This window comes from Diutina rugosa, assembly GCF_008704595.1.
Source record: "Diutina rugosa strain CBS 613 chromosome Unknown scaffold25_size169986, whole genome shotgun sequence".
Taxonomy (NCBI): Eukaryota; Fungi; Ascomycota; class Pichiomycetes; order Serinales; family Debaryomycetaceae; genus Diutina; species Diutina rugosa.
In genome coordinates this window covers 96618-110714 of record NW_022995094.1, presented here as the reverse complement: position 1 = coordinate 110714, position 14097 = coordinate 96618, and the positions used below count along the sequence as shown (strand labels likewise).

The window sequence follows — 14097 nt, the reverse complement described above, 5'->3', positions numbered from 1 at the left end:
AATATCCCTAAAAACCGGCGACCAAGCAACCTACGTAAGCGGCGGTGTGTGTACAAAAAGCAGATGATTATGCGCATGGTTTCCGATTAAACGTAACTAAATTATTTGAAGATCTCTTTGAAAGATGCACGCGAAGTGACCCGACATATGCCAGTGCGATTATCCCCCTCGTTGACATTACAAGGGCGGTGGGTGGCTGCCATCATCAGATCGACACCTGCGTCGAGCGAGATGTCCCAGCAATGACGTCTGGGGAGGTGTTTGGAAGGCTCATTATGAAAATGACATGGCGGTGACGTGTCTCTTTCTCTTGGCACTCACTCGGAATTTGCCACTGGGTACTTGCATCAGTGATAGCAACTGAAAACTGGTAAATGCTGGTAATTTAGATTTCGATATTGCTGGAGCGTAATCAGTGGTGTAATTACGCCGTGGCTTCCTGGGGCTTTTTCTCTTCCCCGATCACACAGCCGAGCCCCATGAACGTTTCGTCCAATACTCGTGCAAACACATCGTTGATACGCCACCCACCAGCCAAATACTCCTTGTTCTTTGCCAATTCCAGAGCAAACGGATCGTAATAGCCATCGCCATCGGTGCCCGCCAACTTGTAAAGAGGGTGGGGGTCACGGTCACCACAGAAGGGAGTGAACGGCATCTTGGGAGTCTCTTTGCGTTCCACCAACGGGTTATTCTCGTTGAAGTTAGCCTCCAACTGTTGGTTGATCTGTTCAAGCTCACGTTTTCTGAGCTCGGTACGTTTGAGCGTCGCCGCCTGTTGTTGTCTAAGTAACTCTTCCAGAGTGTTCAGCGAATGGGAAAGCTTATCCAAAAGTTCTTGCTGTTGCTTGCGCTTGAACTCCAAGTCCTCCAACTCCATTTGCCGCTGGATCTTGAGCTTCTCCTGTTTGAGCTTCTCCACACTCTCCTGAAACTTAAGCACGTCAGCATTCTTTTTCAGTTCTCGCATCAGCTTCTCGAGAATAGCAATCTTGTTATCCTGTTCATATTTGGTGAGGGCGGCTTCAGTGGCCTCCACGTCGATGCCATGGGACAAATTGAATATAATATCTTCCACTTTCGTCAAATACTCGTCGTACGCCTGCGGCGTATCAAAATCCTCTTCTGTAGAGTTGTATATGGTGCACACCCGCTTGCGGATATCGATCTCTCGTTCGACCTTAATATCCTCAAATACCTGGTGTTTGAACCGATTCTTCCGGAGAATCTTTCCACACCCAGGGTACGGGCACGGCAGCGGCCCTAATGAGAAGATTCTGTCGACACACAGCTCACAGATCTTATGGTAGCATTCGGGGTTGATGAGAAACACCATGTTGGGAGAGAGGTACCGGTCTGTCCGGCAGATCGGACACATGTCCTTGCTTCCGTCGTCCTCAGCAATCATCGTTTCTCTCGTAGCCTGAGGTATTAGGGTGGATATTTGGTGGCGTCAAGTGAGGCAATGGTAAGTGATGGGGTCAACGCGGCGCGATAATGATGGATGCGAACGGTTGCCTAAGTAGACGATGGTCACACAAAAACCGATAGAAGTCTCTAAAATGGGAGCAAAAAAAAATCATGACTAAATTGAAGAATTTTTGTAAAAAGATCAGATTAGTCAGAAGGGCAAAAAAGATGATTCCGCCCGGGCTCGATCCGGGGACCTCATCCGTGTTAAGGATGCGCCATAACCAACTAGACTACGGAACCAGCTGTTGGCGGAATAAGCGACGTGGTTTAACAGATTTTACCAACAATGGGTAAACTCACCGATTCTTGGCATGATCAAGGTCTAGCTTGCTCATCTGAATCTCCTGGTGTTTAGCTATAATTTGACCTACTCCACAGTCCTTTTTTCCATAAACTTCACGACCCCTCAACTCGGCTATGCAGAGTCAGGCGACTGCCACCACCACCGCCGACGTACATTTTTCTTAGCCACACTCCATGTCGCCCACTTAGGAAACCAGTTCCGGCCAGATCTGATCGACATTAACCAGTCAGACACTTCCAATCTCAAATATTGCAACATATCGACCTCATTTCATTAACATTTTTCAATCGTATCTACTTGCCTCTCGGCTATCGATTGTCGCTAGTTTTTCTCACGGGGTAGCCGCAGCCGTGTGGAGACGCTCATCCGGCACGCGCAGGGTATACAAACAAACTTACACGAGCACTCCGAGATCGTTTTATAGCGTTCGCAAATTTGCCACCTCCGCAAAGGGATTCCATCACATTGGCTGATTGAGCCAGAGATATTGCTTTTTGGTGTTGTGTTGATTGAGAGTCTCTCTCTTTTTCATACCAGGGCATCAGTCATCTTTATCGCAACCATCATCGGCTTACTAAGGTCAAGCTCAGCCTAGCTTCAGCAACCACCGAAACAGCGTGTTGAGAGGTCATTGACGGCACCTGGATTGCCTTAGTCACAGCATGATCTTCGACGTCCCCTGTTTGAAGAGCCAGCTAGCGAAGACGGTGACCCCCATCGCCATCGTGTTGCTCCTAGGGTACTGTGATTTTGCCGTGGGGTGGGCGCTTGGCCATCAGGAAATATGGCGATATCACTCCCATGGCGTAGCGATTACGCTCTGGGTACTCGTTGGTTTCTGTCAGGTGATGGTGTTTATATACTGGGCCCTTATATTCATCATCGGTCCCGGAAAGCACCCCATACTACCATTATTTGACTTATTCGATACCGGTGACCCTCAATTGTGTCCTCTACCGGATATGTTCAATTGTGATGCCTCCGGATACCCGTTTTACGAGTCACTGATTAACTCCCTAGTGGTTCCGCGGTCGTTTTTCTCGAAAAACGTCCACTACCAGGTACTCAAATACGACCACTACTGTGTGTGGATCGGGATGGTGATTGGCGAGCTGAACTACATGTTCTTCCTAAAATTCATGCAGTGGTTCCTTACCAATTTTGTCATTATCCTCGTGATGACGATCAGATATACCCCCGCCAACGCTCGCCACGGGTTCAATTGGAATCTCCTAATTATCTACATCGGGCTGGCGTTCTGGATCATCATGTTGGTGGCCATGTTTGGCGTCCACCTCCGCTACGTGTCACTTGAGCTTACCACCCTCGATGAGCTTACCGTGAAGCAAATGCATCGGTGGGCTAAACACCGACGTGGTCGCGAAGAACTAGGTATACGCTACGTCAACGTCGCTCACGGCAACGACCGCAGAGTGGTCCAGTTCACCGCTGCTGATCGCATATACACTAAAGGGTTTAAACAGAATTGGATCAATATGGTGTTCAATGGTAACCGCAACCACGGCTACACCAAGCCATACTCCACTGCACGTCTCCTATTGGCTTGGGTAATAACATTCCTCCCCTTAGTGGACATCCCGGTGGTGTTTCTGAGTCGTCGCCGGCGACTGGACCCAGAGGCCACCGATAAACTTGCATATTACCACCAATATAGCCCGGAATACTCAGAAGAATTCCGAGCGTATTGCCGCAGGCAAATTGACCAAGGGATCGCTTACCGTCCCACCTACATGAAGATTGAGTCGCATTCTTCTCAAGAGTCTTTACCGTCACAAAATTAATACACAATTGCTAGCACACGGGACAAAATTACGCCAACACGTAAATTGATAATGTCATGGTTGATTAAATGATCGAAAGAAGGGCAAAAAGTAAGGGCTGTGCCGGCCCCAGGAATCGAACCTGGGTTTGTTCGGGGTTGTGTCGCCACAACGAACCGTACTAACCACTATACTAGACCGGCGGATTTTGCTTAATTTGGAATCGGCTTTTTGGTACGATGGTAGTTGTACTTACAAGAGCCCCACCAACGAATCTCAAGGATACATACCTTTTATTGTAATTTCAGCACTCTACTCATCCGTGTAAATGCAAAGTTTTGTCACTTTTCTTTTATTTTTGTTGTCAAATCGTCCATCGGGTTTAAATTTTTAGCATCACGCTCTAGCGCTACCCCACACATTTCTCCGCTCAAGATAAAATCGCGGCCGATGCAGCCGACCACCGTCGGATCCTGCTACCGAAAACGATGAATACACCATACTATTCAGGATATTCTCTTTACGATTTTATTACTATGGTAGTTATAGATCACACTCATTGCATTTCCTATTCTGATCAAGTCCAATTTGGTCAGTTAAAGTGGTCTCTCTCGGTTGATGGAAATCACCTGTATGCACTACCCCGACCCTCGGTTGTTCGGGAAACCACCATCACATATAAACTGACCGTCGTCCCCCCCCACACTTACCAACTCCAAAATATCCACCTTCATGGCCTTAATTCCTGAAACATCGCCCCACTACACCTACAGTCTCAAAACCGTGCTCGCCTGTCCCGCCCGCTACCCGCACACAGTGGAGCTCGACACCCCGTCAAACCACGCCGAAGACTACCAGCTCCGCATCTCCTACCGCAAGTACCGGACCACCCGCCAGCTTGACCCCTCGACCAAGCCGTTAAACCTTGCCTTCTGTCATGGAAACGGCATGAATAAAGGGCTTTGGCACTACCACATCGATAAGCTCTACCAGCAGTTCCCCCAGCTTAATGTGGTGATTGCCATTGATCAAGTCAACCATGGTGACCTGGTGCCTCATAACCGAGGTAAGATCGGTAGTGTATACAACTGGAACGACGGTGGTAAGGATGTGGCGAAGATTTTGACTGTAGACGAACAGGATGTGTTTTTACAACCAAATGCCGTCAACGTTTTGATTGGCCACAGCTTGGGAGGCTTTCAACTGCTTATGGCCACCAGTCGAGAACCTCAATTATTCGATTCTACAATTATCATCAACGGGGTGACGGAGCTGGGACAACGTTATAAAGACCTGATGAAGCGGCTGGTGAAGCTGTGGCTGGACGCCCAGCGGGTGGTGCTGGAGTTCGACACTAAAGGCAAAGACTGGTACGCCGAGGTGATGAAGTTTATGCAAAAACAACTGTTTTTCAAGCGGTTCCAGCCGACGGTATTGCACAATATGGTCTACGATGAGTACCTGGGAATCTATGACCAAAACCAAAGCTACGATCGCGTCGAATTGAAGACCAGTGCTCGTGCCCAATATACCGTATACAGAGATGGTCCCGATCTGATTTGGGAGTCGCTCCCCAAATATGAGCTGATTACGCTGAAAGTGTATGTGGTATTTTGCGATAAAGATCTTTTAACTCCCGAGGGGAGAGAGGACCTCATTCGCCGTTTACCTAACGCTGAACACGTATTGATTAAAGACCGCTACCACCTTTACAATGCTGAACAGCCTGATGAGTGTTTAGCCACGATTACCCCCTGGATTGAAGAGACTTATGCCAACGCTAAACCTAAATCAATCGACCCTAACAACTGTGGTCCTGGAGTCTCGGAGAGATTATACCAAAAGTATCTCAGTGAGTTTATCTCCAAGCTTTGAATGTGTGTTTTGTATACCCATTTATTATAGATGATAGAGTTATTATGAGATTTTCATTTTTTTCAAAATTGTTAGTTTTTTTCGTAATGGCAGCAATAAAGCGTCATGTTTCTATTGCGATTTCCGTCGCGTCTCACCATCCCCACACTACGCGTATCAATGACAATAACCCGGTCAAAACGGACTACTTCAGACGTGGTGACGGAAACCAAGGTGGTGGAATCACCAGTCAAACGAAAGAAAATACTGGTGACCACCACCACTAAGGTTACTACACTGAAAACGGCAAAGGCGCCCAAAATCCATATTGAGGACGCTCTCCGCCAACGGAACCCAGATATTTATACAGGGATATTACCCGAGGAGTTTGTCAATAGCCACAATGCTGAATTCATTGAAGGATGTCACCATGTGCTTAAGCAAGACCCTACCTTATATGCGGTGACGGTACACGCACCGTTCCCCAATTATAAGCCTGATGAGCCAAAGGCGACCGTCAATGATTACTGGTATTCATTAATACGACTGGTGATGGGCCAGCAAGTATCAGGGGCAGCGGCCAAGCTGGTGGCAGCCAAGTTTAGGGCGTTATTCCCTAAAGTAGAGGGTCCTACACCACAGGGGACTTTGAAATTTACTTTTGATGAACTTAAAGCTTCGGGGTTGAGCAATCAAAAGACGAAGTACGTTATCAGTATTTCTGAAGCGTTCAGTGATAGCAATCATCCGTTAAGTAAGATTGAATTTTACCAAAACGCGTCTGCTGATGAGCTTACTGCTGAGCTTATCAAATTAAAGGGTATCGCTGAATGGCTGGCGAAGATGTTTGAAGCGTTTACTCTTCGTCGATTACGTGTATTCGCTTATGAAGATTTAGGTGTTGCTCGGGGCATGGCTCGCTACTTAGAGAAACGGCCGGAAATTTTAAATGAAGTGAAACAGATTGTCCACGAGGATGAAGAGAAACGGGCTCGACTTAAGAAGAAACTGAAGTTTACTAATGGCAGCAATAGTAAGCGGGATTGGGTACCGTTACACGATGAATACGTGTGCGAAGTGGCCCGCAAGTTTGCCCCTTACGAAACGGTGTTCATGATGATCCTCTGGCGGCTCCTGCTGACCAACGTCGACGTCCTCTTATACTAAAACATTCCCGTGAAAATGATGCGATTTACAACTATACCCAAATTCCTTATTAATATAGACCTTATCAGTCATTGCCCAATTGCTTCAATCAACTCTGAAATTTCACCAATTTCACCATTCAGCACGATGATTCACGTTTTCGATGGATACGGTAAGGTTATCTCGAGCACAGCCTTCATCTGTGGGGAATGCCCTCCATACCGGGCTAAAGCAATACGGCGATGGCGGAATACGAGCCACCCATCGATACAATTACATCACTTAAAGGGTCAGAGATGGCTCTGACGTCAAGTGTGGCACAAGATCCACTTGCGGTGCGGCAAACAACAACCGACAGCGTATTCCCCCATGGGGTGTGCTGCTTCAATCGATATCCCGACGCCGCGAGGCCAGGCACGTCCCGCCGACCCCCGCTGATGGCTATTGTGTCGCGCACGACGCCGCCTTACCGCGGGAACCAGACAGACGCGCGATAAAACGATGATTGCGATATGAGAACGATATGAGAAACGATCGATTATGATTAGAGTAAATTGATAGAGAATAGTAATACGGAAATAATCAAGGAGAGACGGGTGGTGTTGCCGCTCAGAGGGTGGCGAGGGCCAGGGTGGTGTCGCCCGGGAGAGGTGGGAGAGGTTGTGGGGTTTGTTGGCAAAATCGCTCTCGCAGTGGTGGTGGCGAAATTTGTCGTGGTTGCGGTAACTGTCGATTTCGGGAATGACGGACAGTCGATGGCGATGGTGGTGTGGGGCGAGTGGTTAGGCGGTTCCGTGGGGGTGGGGCCAAAGTCGAGGTTTGCCGATACAAGAGACATGGTGGTTCACCAGATAGGATATAGTCATCGGGGTGCAAACCCCTAAGCTTTATAAGTTATGGAAAGCAGAGTAGTGGTCGGGAGCTGGCGCTAACGGCATCGCGCGAACATAGGCTCTGGCATGGCGACGATTGAATTTGGCTTTCCTGCATATAACCAGCAGAAAAAACAATGCACGCTGCTATTATGCTCTGCAAGTCGCTTTCACCGCAACCCAAACGGAAGCTTGCCCTTATATCCGGAGCAACGAGCCAGGCACGCCGACGCCACCCGACGCAACCACGGCACACACCAAGCGGCTATCACGGGAGCCTCGAGGCAAACACGGCTACCACCACCCCGTAGTCGTCAGCCGTAGCCGCACCACTATTTATAACCGATGAAAACCTATAGTGTCCTCCCCCCCTCTTTGCCGGCGATGAAGCGAGACACCCCTGGACGATGCTTTGCCCCTGGTGCTAGCCAGCAACCACCCGTCGGCATCGCCGGCGCCCGTCGGCGCCTTTACAGGTGCCAAACTCGAAACCCGATCGGGATAGGCTTCGAGATAAAAGCTTATTTTGAATGGGTCCAGAAACGAAACATAGACAGAGAATTAGGACCATCACAAAGAGCTGATCTGGTGGTGGTTACGGTAGAGAAGTTTCCTAGGGGTCGGACACTTCCAACTTGTTATTTCTTTCCCTATTTAATACACCTAGCCTCGGTCAATGTCCAATGTCAACAGCACTGCCTTCTTTTTTTGTGAGGGGGCCTGTGTACAGGAGGTTGTGTGCTCGTATAATCGATATGTCTATTTCTCACTATTTGGTGTTTCTTTATCATAAGAGGTAGTCACGTGACACAGCAAGCGTCATTGCCCATTTTTTTGGGGACAACGCCCCCATTTGCGAAAGTGCACTTCGCTGGGAGGAGGCGGTTTTTGTGGCCTCTTGTGCGTGGCGTGTGTTTATTTCGGGCGCCCTTTCAACAACGCCCCCGGGCTCCGCAACCAGTACTGCAAAAACATTCCCTCGCCGCCCCCTACTCGGCTACAACGCCCTCAGCGTCCCTTAAAGAATAGCAACATCCCCCATAGCCCTCAAATCACCCGAACCGGCCCCCTCACGCTCCAACCTCATCTCCCTATCCACCTCAGACACACACACCACCCCACAGCCTCGCACCCTCCCGTCCACGCTACTACCAGTGGATCACGCTTTCGTCGTTCCCCCCCTTACAGTTCATACCAAGCAGGCTTTTTTTAAACATCTGATACACCCACCCGCAAACCAAAGCTCAGCCACGACCTTGGCGCCTTTTCGACAACAAACAACAAAGCTACCACCCCATTACTGAAGGTGTGCCATGTCCCGCCGACATCTGCTTTCGCTGACGGGTCTGGGACGCCTGGGCCGGCTGCTGCTGACGATGTTGCTGGCCAACCCCACGCTGCGCCACGACCTCAGCACCGACGCCCTCTGCCATGTCGACGGCCGCTTCGCTCCCAAACATGCCAAGCGGACGCCGACGCTGTTCCTGATGCCCAACAAGAAACCCCAGCCTTATTGTTTTCCTAATGGCGAAGTGTTTCGCCCGAGAAACCAGCCCCATAAACGCCAACGACCGGGTAAAGTGCCCCGAGCCAACCTGATGACAAATGTACCTCTGGCTGGTCACCACCATCATCAAAATCATCACCAGATTAATAATCACTATTCCCACCATCTGGGGTACTCGCTGACTCCAGGCTCCTCCACACGGCTACCGCGCAACAACTCGTTCCTGCTGGCGAACACCTCATTTCTGCTGGCGAACACCACGTTTACCTCGAGAGATAACTTGATCAAAAGCATCCGCCTCCAGCGCAGCGACACCTACACCAACTTGGCCCCCGACCAAACGGGAGGCATGGCTATTGGTGGCAGCTTCCAGCACCCACCCCCGTTAGCGAAACTGGCGCTGGTGCCCCGCATGCAACCGACCAATATCCTCCGCATCGAAAGCTCGGACTCAATCGTCCAGATGTCTCACATGCTGCCGCTGCTCCAGCTGTTACCTGAAGGGCTGTCGATGCGCTACTCGCTGGCGCTGGTGCTGCTGGTGGAGGACCATCTGCCGGCGCTGAGCCACCTGCTCTCAATGAGACTGAACTCTAATACTCCCCTGACGTCGATCGATGGTGTTGAAGTGACCAAAGAGCTGGAACCGTTGTGTCCTTTACCTGAACACAAAGAGCCGTCGCTTGACCTTAGCCGCGATGCTAGACCTCACCTCCCCTATACGGTGCCTGCCACCGATGCCACGGCTAATACCACCATCGATAACACTTTTGTCGATGCGTTGGAGAGCATTCCGCTGCACACGATGGCGCTGCAGTCGCTGGTGGTGCTGGACGTCTGGCTGGAAGGCGAGGAAGTATCGGTGGTGCTGTCGCCTCACTCGACCACCGATACCGATAAACAGGCCACTACTCCCTCCACGCCGACGTTCGCGGCCCAGTTTGCCGCCCATCCGCCTCCGGTGCCGCAATCACACCCGCAGTTGCCACCGCTGCCTCGTTCACCTGACGCCGCTAAATTCCACTCGTTGCTTACTTCAAAGGCTAGTCAAGTATTTGAAAAGGATTTGTCGTCATCCGAAGACGCCGAACAAAAGATTATTGATGCTCTCCAGAATGATACCACAGTACCGCCGCGGGGTGATTTGGCCTTGTACCTGAAGCTGATGCAGTCGTTAGTGAGTTTTGATACTTTTGATGACGCTGCCCCTAAAGAAGCGTTAGCGCCGCAAACATCAGTATCAGCACCGGTACCGGCAGCAGTACCGATTGCGGAACAGCCTACGTCTCTGAATGATTCCGCTGATGAGTCTAACAAGAATGCTGGACATTCCCAGGCTCAACCGGAACCGGAGCCCAAGTCACCGCCTTCAAAGGCTAACATGCCTCGCTCACGACTGCTGTGGGGGCTTAACTTACTGGGTAAGCTGGGTAAGCAATTATCTCGCCTGAGTTCAAAGTCTAATTTGCGGTCAATGTTTCGCAAGATCTTTAGAAAAAGTTCTGATAAGGAGGCGATTAGCGAGGATCCACAGCCTTCGCCGCCAGCTCCTCAAACTCCGGTTCAGTCTCGGGTAAAACCGCAACCCACACCTAATGCTACCCAGCCTCAACAACCATCACCCGCGCAAACGCCATCTCGTGGTAAGCGGACGGTGGAGGTGGAACCTCCCATCAAGCCGGAGCTGTTAACGTTAACTCGGTTACCTCTGCTTGAGCCTCAGATCAGCGGCATGGATGATGTGCTTCGCGATATCGATGAGTACGGCTCGCTCCAACGCAATAAGCTGGTGAGACTGGTGCTGAGCCGCCACGACCCATTTGTGTTTGATGATGAACTCACGGAAGACCAAATCGCCGATCAAAAGGCGCGTGACAAGCTGCTGAGCATGGCAGCGCTGGACCCGCTGGACGCCAGTGACGCCGAAGATAGCTACGTCGACGAGAATATCCTTGCACTCCGTGAAGAGTACGCCACTAACAAAGTTGATCTGCTCATTGATTTCGGCAATATCTACTCCACCCACCGTGTTGACGGCCCTGTGGAGGTGATGGTAGTGCACCGCGACCAGCTTGACCAGGTATTCTCGAAGTTTGACGCCACCGGTCCTCACCGTCGTCGTCTTGGTAACCTCAAATACGTCCAACAGTTACTGGACTTTAATCTGGTAAAGATGACGGTGCGCAAGTTCGATGCTACGGTGGCGCCCACGGCCTCTGACGCTAATAAGACACCGCGGAAGATGCCGTCGTCGCTTAGATCGAACCGCAGCCGGCTGAACCCTCGCCGGGTGATGTTTGCCAATACCATCTCTGTCAACGAAACCTACAGCGCCGAAGCCTACCCCAGGGTGAACCGTCTGGTGACTCAGTACACGATCACCAACCCCACCGAGATTAGCCGCATCAAGCAAGAGCTCAATCAATACAAATGCGAGGAGATGTTGGTGCACGAGTTGAGTCAGGAAAACACCCACTTTTTCTATCCTTAGACTAAGTTAATTTCTCTCACTTGAAGGATGCTTAATAGACATTATAACCCCCCTTTCGAACCAATACACTAATACATGATAGAACAAATTGGGATCAACGTAGTTGAATCTTTGCTGCTACAACTAGTTCAATTCAGAAGTTTCTGCTGTTGAAATTTACTAGTATCCAAATATAGTTGTACTCCATGAATCAGGTTTCTCTGTGGATCGGAATGTCTGATTTATCTGGGGAATTGGATTGAGGCTTTCGGAGACACGTCAGACATCGACACAAACCGACAAAGTTTACAAAACGCAGCAACTACGCGACCCGAGCTCAAGAGTCGTGCTACCCCCCTTCAAACCCCTTGTAGGAAAAACCAAAATCACTATTTGAGTTAGATCCACATACTCTACTCCCCCACCAGATTACGTGCTTTGAGACCAAACCAGGCGATTGAAATTGCTTTTCAGGGTAACTTTCGTCGTATTGATTGCGTCATCTTCCAGATGAGACATCGTTTAATGCAAAGAGAGGTAGCTAGCAACCGTCACCTGTCGGCTAAATGTCGATTGCGTGCCTGTGGAATCCCGTTTGTTGAGTGGTTTTTTTTATTTTCCTTTTATCATTGCCGACAATAAGGTTTGATCCCAGGGCTAACCAACCCAGTGTTGCTTACTTGTACCGCACACACACACTCCACACAGTGCTGTTAGCCTCACAACCCCGGCCGGAAAATTAACTATAGGCTTTGTGTCACTTTCCCATGTTGTCAACGATATTGTTATGTGATATATTTCGGGTCATGATTGGAGAATTGATGAATTATGTAGGAGTTTACTGGGTGTGAAAGCAGTTCTAGACAATGACTATTGAGCTTTGTATTTCTACCTATTCCTGCTAGGAAGATACTGTCAAAACTTGTTAGTTGGTGATCATGGTTTACTCTTTAATTGGCAACAGTCGCAATTCACAACTATCACCTCTGACCACAATCAGACGAAATGAAGTATTAGACTTTAAGTCAACCCCATTTTGATCGATTAATATCATTCACTTCAGCTTTGACTGCATATCGTCTCAATCTTCAGTAATCCTTTAAGGGTGATTAACTCAACTTTGTCGAGCTAAACATGCGGTCAATTTCATTGATGCTTTCGGCTTCGGGTTCCTGCTTTTCCACTCGGCGACTCGGCTGCATTACCCCGCCACCAAACATAAATCCCGGCGCCACTTTGCGCTGGCTATCCAGTAGCCACTTAGTAAACTGTTGAGCCTCAGCACTCTGTTTCCCCAAACCAGCCACCTTCAGCTGGAGCAGATCAATGTGGGCTTGCCATCGCTCCAATTCCTGGGCGTCAACATTGATTTTCGGTGGTACCAGCTGCTGAAGATTAGGGAGGAGCTTGTGGTAGTTGTGGTTGAGGGTGACCGGTTTTGGGGGTTGGAACGCCGGGTTCTTGAGTAACGGGATCTGCTTAAGAAGCTCGTCCGCTAATAGTTAGCATCATTGCAATTTTGTTATATCCAGGTCGTGTAGTTGTCGCTGTATACTCACCTTTATCGGTGTCGTCCATGGTGGTGCGAGTGCGGTGAAAGCGCACTGATAACACTCTTGGATAAGAGAAAGTCGAAATTGAATGGATTGTACTCTATAATTATATATTGGAGAACATAACAGTATTGAGACTTGAAATTAGTTATCAAACGACGATAAGTCCAAAACATAACAAATCCAATTTCATACCCTTCATCATTAACATAATCTTTCCAATATACTTCTCATATCTCTCACACAGTCTGGATATTTACATCGCCTTACTATCATTACCTTCATTAATCTATAAAGCGCTAATTGTCCTTGTAATGACGCACCAAAATATACGCGTTCTCTTGTTTCAAGTTCAGCAACGACCGGTAGCCGCCCAGCAAACACATCAACAACCCACCGAAGGAAATGTACACCGACATCTTGTCGTCGCCCAGGTTCTCGTCGAACTTGTACACGGTGCCGTACATCACGTAGTCGTAGTCGTCGGCGAGCGAGCGCTCGTTGCCCTTGGGAGGTCTCCACGACCCGTTCAGCGTCATCGTCAGCAGCTCGTTGCCCAACAGCGACGCCAACGCAATGGTGAGCGAGTCGTTGGCCTTGACGGGGAACAACTCGCTGTTGATGTCCAACGTGATCTTGATGTCCTGCAGCGTCAGCAGCGACCCCGTGATTCTCGCAACCCGGGTGTAACGGCCGGGGTCGACGGTCTCGACGACGAACATGTCTTCAAAGAGGATCCCCGACATGGTTTGGTGGTGGTGGTGGTGGTGAAAAAGGGTGTGTGGGTGTGGTGAGGCGTTTGCGATGGGCGGTCTTGAAAAACTGCGACTCCAGCGTGTGCGGCTTTTCCGATGAGTTCCGGCATCGGTAATTTTACCGACAGTCGCTAGTGACGGCAGTGCCGTGAAACGCGAGCACTTTACGAGCGAAGCACGATGGTTTTGTGCGGTGACCCTTCTTGACAACGGCACCCTCGTGTTTCAGCCAGCCCCCCTCGCGCCAGCCAGCAACACGACCTGGTGGAACCAGCACCGGGGTTTCCGATTTAGTGATCCGTATTCCCTAGAGGTTAGATAGTGCCAGCGGATCGGCGAAGGCACCGATATTGTACCGGTTTTTCCCTCATCCCTGCAGGCT

The 14097-nt window shown here is 49.7% G+C and overlaps 6 protein-coding genes across 6 annotated transcripts; 4 read left to right on the top strand and 2 right to left on the bottom strand. All coding sequences in view use genetic code 12, as the record gives it.

Annotated features, from left to right (window-relative positions):
- Positions 1–424: 424 nt before the first annotated feature.
- TFB3 (TFIIH/NER complex subunit) lies at positions 425–1408 on the bottom strand (the record flags this gene model as incomplete). The annotated part of the gene is made up of 1 exon (XM_034153975.1): positions 425–1408. One exon carries the CDS (start codon positions 1406–1408, stop codon positions 425–427), a length of 984 nt encoding a protein of 327 aa, XP_034013789.1.
- Positions 1409–2439: 1031 nt separating this feature from the next.
- DIURU_001431 (palmitoyltransferase) lies at positions 2440–3579 on the top strand (the record flags this gene model as incomplete). The annotated part of the gene is made up of 1 exon (XM_034153974.1): positions 2440–3579. One exon carries the CDS (start codon positions 2440–2442, stop codon positions 3577–3579), a length of 1140 nt encoding a protein of 379 aa, XP_034013788.1.
- Positions 3580–4290: 711 nt separating this feature from the next.
- Positions 4291–5433, top strand: DIURU_001430 (uncharacterized protein; the record flags this gene model as incomplete). The annotated part of the gene is made up of 1 exon (XM_034153973.1): positions 4291–5433. One exon carries the CDS (start codon positions 4291–4293, stop codon positions 5431–5433), a length of 1143 nt encoding a protein of 380 aa, XP_034013787.1.
- Positions 5434–5592: 159 nt separating this feature from the next.
- DIURU_001429 (DNA-3-methyladenine glycosylase II) lies at positions 5593–6579 on the top strand (the record flags this gene model as incomplete). The annotated part of the gene is made up of 1 exon (XM_034153971.1): positions 5593–6579. One exon carries the CDS (start codon positions 5593–5595, stop codon positions 6577–6579), a length of 987 nt encoding a protein of 328 aa, XP_034013786.1.
- A 2164-nt stretch (positions 6580–8743) lies between these two features.
- DIURU_001428 (uncharacterized protein) lies at positions 8744–11428 on the top strand (the record flags this gene model as incomplete). The annotated part of the gene is made up of 1 exon (XM_034153970.1): positions 8744–11428. One exon carries the CDS (start codon positions 8744–8746, stop codon positions 11426–11428), a length of 2685 nt encoding a protein of 894 aa, XP_034013785.1.
- A 1831-nt stretch (positions 11429–13259) lies between these two features.
- RPB8 (DNA-directed RNA polymerase core subunit) lies at positions 13260–13706 on the bottom strand (the record flags this gene model as incomplete). The annotated part of the gene is made up of 1 exon (XM_034153969.1): positions 13260–13706. The coding sequence occupies one exon, from the start codon at positions 13704–13706 to the stop codon at positions 13260–13262; it is 447 nt and encodes a 148-aa protein (XP_034013784.1).
- Positions 13707–14097: the final 391 nt, after the last annotated feature.